The 5,975-nt window shown below is 35.9% G+C and overlaps 1 protein-coding gene across 1 annotated transcript in view; it reads left to right on the top strand.

The window, feature by feature from the left end:
* LOC107725721 (mitogen-activated protein kinase-binding protein 1-like) overlaps positions 1–5,975 on the top strand; it is a 31,615-nt gene that overhangs the window by 8,257 nt on the left and 17,383 nt on the right. The window contains exons 6-10 of the mRNA XM_016535104.1: positions 757–917; positions 1,396–1,585; positions 3,730–3,864; positions 5,088–5,272; positions 5,524–5,615. Coding sequence (XP_016390590.1) covers positions 757–917; positions 1,396–1,585; positions 3,730–3,864; positions 5,088–5,272; positions 5,524–5,615 — 763 coding nt within the window. The remainder of the gene's footprint in view (positions 1–756; positions 918–1,395; positions 1,586–3,729; positions 3,865–5,087; positions 5,273–5,523; positions 5,616–5,975) is intronic.

Here is a 5,975-nt window from a genome sequence, read left to right as displayed (position 1 = left end):
ATGTGAATCCTCATGTTCTGTTGTTTGCTGCTTTCTGCGCATGTAACATTAATCCCCGGGAAACAAATGTTAGTATTTTTTTAACGGGTCACAGACACTTATCCTTTCTAATTTAATTCAATTCTAATTTAAAATAATCTTGTCGGTTAACGGTTAACAATCGGTTAACGAGCGTCGGTTAGGAAAAATAACCGAAATTAGCATCCCTAGTCCCCCCTGTCCCTATCTCACAAAATTAAATTAGATATTTCAGTGAAGGAGGCTCTTAAATTTCAATATTAGATTTTTCTCATTAGGAACATCTAACAGCCAATGGAAAAACACACAAATGAGCTCTTATCTTCTCACTTTTAACCTACATGTACTCAGGCACTAATACATTTCTTTTTTCACATTTCATCTCTTTATTGCCACCTGTTTCATATTATTTTTATGTTTTATATCATATCTGCTTTTATTTGCGGTTTGTGCATTGTGCATTTCCCATGTAATTATCAGTGGAATTTAATAAGACATCTCAATTTAATGCCTAGAGCTCTCATTTTGTCTCATTACATAAGCAATGCAAATGTCAAATTAATAAACAAATAAATACATGTTAAGAAATATAATAATATTATTATACTTTTATTATTATTAGAACATTAATAATATAAATTTGTGTGGGCTCAGTAACTAATGACTTAGATGCCACTCCAAAACTCTGGTCTTAGGAATAGTCATTCAACTCAATTTCTCAATTTTTCTCTCTCTCAGACCAGTATGGCCACCTCTCTGTCCGTCAGCGAGGATCTGATCTTCTGTGGTTGTGCTGATGGTACGGTGAGAGCGTTCAGCCCCACTGACCTGCACTTTATCTATACGCTGCCTCACCCTCACAGCCTGGGCACAGACATCGCCACTGTTACTGAGGCCAGGTAAGATCAAGTCTTGGTACAAAAAAACTACTAGTTAGTCCCATTTTATCAATATATTTGCATTATACTTAAAGTACCATGTATTGCCTTCACTGAACCATGGTACCACAACAATACATTTTGTGATTGCTCAGAATCACTGTAAAACATAACTGTGTACAATCCCTTTGTTAAAAGTCAGAACAGCAATATATATATATATATATGAAATGTAAATGGAAGCCATTTCATAGAAAGACAAATATTCATCATGAACAAATGTACTGTTAAAAAACTGACCCAAGCATGCCAGCGGGCACACCACTCCCAGAATGCACACTGTCATTCTGTCTCTCTTTATAATTGGGAATAAATAGCAGTGGTCTAAGTGTGGGTTTTGCTTGGAAACATTTTCTTGTGATACTTCCAGAAGACCTTTTGTGACCTCGCAGTACAGCTGTCTTTAATGTTCCTGTAATCTTATCTGATCTCTCCACAGCCATCTCTTCGCCTACAAGGAAAACGTCCGCTATCCTGACACGGTGGCCGTGTCTTATGACCCCACGAACCGCTGGCTGTCCTGTGTCTACAGCGATCACAGTCTTTATGTGTGGGATGTGCATGATCTTCGTAAAGTGGGAAAGGTGTACTCCGCTCTCTACCATTCGGCCTGCGTATGGAGCGTGGAGGTGAGAAACAAGACATACATTTTAAACATTAACTGAAATAAAGTAAAATAAAAAATATTTTATTTCAGCTATTTGCCAAGGCAACATGTCAAATAAGATAAACATTTCATGCAAGCATTAAGGTGGTGACGGAAAGACAGTGCTGATCAGTTGGATGCTAAAAAATAAAATAATAAAAAAACTAAATATAAAAAACCAGTTCATACATAGGTGTTTACTTTTACCTACAAAACTAATTTCATGCATTTCAAGTAGAATAAAAGTTTTTAGGATTATGAGAAAATTCAGTCAAGTGTATTCAGACTTCTGGCTGGTGCATATGGTAACATGTTTTTGTCCTTTCATTGTGTCGTGTGTTGACATTGACATAATGTGAGGCAGGTCTTTTGTATTTGAGCCTCATGTTTTTGTATTATTTTTGTGAGGCCTGATGTGAACTCATACAAGGTTAATGTATTAATGAAAACCCACTTGCTGTAAGTTTTAGTCTTCAGTCTTATGTACCAGACACATTTTTTATTTATTTTTTTTCCATTGTGACAGGCTACATATTTTAAAAAAAACCTGTGGGATTTGTCGACATACAGCATATACCTACTGTATTTTCAGGTTGTGTCATGGGCTGTATGCACATATCGGATCACATGATTCATGAATATGACTTCCCTTTTGGTTTGTTGTGTCTGGCATTTTGTGACCTCATCAAAGTTCCTGAAATATGTCTATAATTACAGGTCAGGGTTATTTTAATTAACTAAAACTAAAACCATAAAAAACGTTAACAGAAATACAGTTAAATAATAAAAAAAAAAAACATATTTTTGTTTAACTTGAAGTGAAATAATTAAAACTAATAAATTAAAATTATTTATAAAACATTATTTATATAGACGCGTTAAAAAAACTAAACTAATAAAAATAACAAAAACAAAATATTAACTGTTAAATATTAAATGTACTCCAAAGAGAAAGGAAAACTTGAAATCGCATCATATGACCCCTTTAACAAAAACTATAAGACTGTATCAGTGATACTAAAATAATACTGGTACAGGCCTAAATATTTAATCAATGATAAACTGAATTATTGTGAATATAGTGTCAGCTAAAGCTTCAGTTGTGTGACTATATTCAAAATACCGTATTGGCCCGAATATAAGACGACCCTGATTATAAGACGACCCCCCCCTTTTTCCAGATGTACCTTTTGGAAAAAGGCTTTTTAAAAACCAAATCTTGTTTTTTCTCAGTAAAACACATTTTGTCTTAAATTATTTTCATATTGCATATTTTTCCTATTTTAATTTTTGTTTTGAAAGTATGGTTAAAAACTGGTAAAATGTACCAACAATCACATTTAAAAAATATACACTTTTTGATATACCATTAAAAAAAAAAAAACAGGTAGCCCATCTGAATTAGGACATTTAGGCTATCCATCTAATAGTAGCCTACCAAAATCTTATTAACAGTAGAAGTTAAATCTTACTGTAGTCTTCAAATCTGGGTACTGTCTTACGTTTTAAAATCACAAAGGGAGTTTGGTCCCATCAGGCTAACGTGACAGTCACGACTCGTGCAGCTGTAAGGTTTTCTTTTTCTTTTGTTTTTACTCGCGATCTTTACAACACGCATTACATTACGTATTTCATGGCACACTCGTTTTATGCGTATTTGGCGCCACCTATTGTTGTGGGTGTATTATTGACATGTCAAAGTCTAGACCCTGAATATAAGACGACCGCGTTTTTTCAGATGTATTTCCAAGAAAAAAACATCGTCTTATATTCGGGTCAATACGGTATGTCTAAAATATCTTATTACTTTTACACCGTTGTTAAATAACAAAAATAATAAAGACATATTTTCATTAAAAATCTGTCCTATCCAATGCTAGAATGTACTGTATCAGCCTTGTGTGTCACTTAGATGGATATATTCTCTGTTTGTATAAAGAGGATGTGTGATTAAAGCCAGTGCGTAAGACTGCTCCTTCTTGATTTCTTGATAATGACCTAATAGAGTTTAAATGCCACATTAGAGTAAATACACCTGTATTTGTTTGTATGAATGTGTTTGTGTGATGTAATGCGTACATGTATATTTTGTCAGGTTGAATCACTTCTCATTCTTTTGTCCTGCAGGTGTACCCAGAGACGAGGGATGGAGAGTCACGTTTGTCTCCTGGATCGTTCCTCAGCTGTTCTTCTGACAATACTATCCGTTTATGGAACACAGACGCTCAGAACACCACCCTCAGCCGAAACGTCATCAGCAATGTGAGTTTTGGAAACTCAAGACTTGAATTCAGTCTTGTCTTTGAGGTGTTCTGATTTTGTTTTGTTTTTTATTGCAAAAAATACAACTGTTCAAAGGTTTGGACGCCAGGTTCACATTACTCAGTTTGCAGTGTATGTGCGTATTTTTTCCGCGCTCATGTTAACGCGATTAAAGCGTTAACTGCACACGGTTGCGGTCCGGCAGCGCGTCTGCAGCAGTGCAGAGATTGTTTCCGCACCGAGAATTAAATATGAACATGGATTGACAAGAAAATGTAGCAATTACACCATAAATGCATATTATAAAAGTCTATTGTGTTTCACAGTAAACATATGGCTTTTTGGCTAGGTTTAAAGGGAAAGAGCACTTTTATATAAACAAGGCAATAATAGATGCCACTCTAGGTAGAAAAGGAGGTAGAAAAACTAAGTAAAAAAAAAATAAATGAAATTCAGGCCCTGAATAAATGTCTAAAAATCCTGATTGGAGTATCACTATATATAGTTATAAATGTTAAAAAGAAAGCTTTAAAAAGATCGGTATCGGTGATCGGTATCGGCAGATACTGCTTTCTGTGAGCGGACGATCGGCCTCAAAAACCTAATTTCTGAAGGATCATGTGACACTGAAGACTGGAGTAATGATGCTGAAAATTCAGCTTTGCATCACAGAAATAAATTACATTTTAAAATATATTGAAATTGAAAATGTTACTTTAAATTATAATAACATTTCACAGTATTACTGTTTATACTGTATTTTTGATCAAATAAAGCCTTGGTGAGCATAGGAGACTTATCTCAAAATCAAACTTTTCAATGGTAGTGTATTTTCTGTGAAAAACAAGCATCATACTTAGGGTGCTACTGTGAACCGATACATATTTCTTCTATAAACCGCATATTTTCATTAAAAAAAGTCAGCTACTGTACTATCAGCAACTCTGGCTTCAAAAGGCATTTAGACATTTAATTCACATGTCAAACATTCACATATTGGACACTTTATTATTCCCAAACCTCAGTAGAAGTTGGTTAAAAGTAATTGCAAAACTTGCACCGAAAGGTTTATTTAGTTCTGATTTGGTAGATTTACAGATGCCATTTGCTTTGATATTTATCTAACATAACAATATTCATGCATTTTAAGTAACTTTAAGTATATGTACCTGTAAAAATGTAATGAACAAGTCACAAAATATAAAATTTTTTTGTCACCAAAGGACCTCCAGAAGGTTATCTATATGGACAGCAACACCTCCTCCCTGCTGGACACGGAATGCACAATCTCCAGTAACTCTGAGAAGGTCGACCCACAGACCTCAGACAACCGGACAGGCATTAGGACCATCTGCGTGAGCCCAGACGGGCTGCACCTGGCATCAGGGGACCGCAATGGAACACTGAGGTCTGTTTTTCACATGTCTGCTTAACACTTCTTCACTAATTGATTTGAGTTAATTGATCCTCTGAGGGTTTTAATGGAAAGGACAATGTTTTTGTGTACTGGGTATCACATGCATGTTACACCCTCTATGAAAACTGTGTATATAATGCATTATAAAAGTATTCTCAATGATTTTATACTATATTCTACTTCAGAAAATGTAAAAAGTGTTTTAGCCAATCAGACCCACACCGAACTTCTGTTGTTTCCAGAATCCATGATTTGGAGAGCATGGAGGAAATTCTGGACGTTCAGGCCCACGACTCTGAGATCTTGTGTCTAGAGTACTCCAAACCTGAGACCGGTGAGTGCTGAGTAGGGTTGGGAACCGATAACCGGTTCTTATTCAGAACCGGTTCTGTTTTTTGAAAAGAACCAGAACCGTGAGCAATTTCTAAGTTTCGGTTCCGAAAACAGTTCTGGTGCGACACGTGACCAAGCGCTGTTTGCAGCCTTGCGCCGGCGTTTCCCGTAAAGGATGTCACAAACCAAATAACAGAAACGCCGCCCTGCCTCTTTAATTACTGAGCACATTGTTTTCCATGACACGTACTCCACAGACGCGCCGCGTCTTTAACTGCCAAACACATCATTTTCCACGACTGTACGCGCACTCTTTGATAAATGTGCACGTTGTTTTGTCTGACTGTACATGTACCGGCAG

Source organism: Sinocyclocheilus rhinocerous, unplaced genomic scaffold (genome assembly GCF_001515625.1).
Source record: "Sinocyclocheilus rhinocerous isolate Xijiao unplaced genomic scaffold, SAMN03320098_v1.1 scaffold1004, whole genome shotgun sequence".
NCBI lineage: Eukaryota > Metazoa > Chordata > Actinopteri > Cypriniformes > Cyprinidae > Sinocyclocheilus > Sinocyclocheilus rhinocerous.
This window is presented reverse-complemented; position numbering and strand designations above follow the sequence as displayed.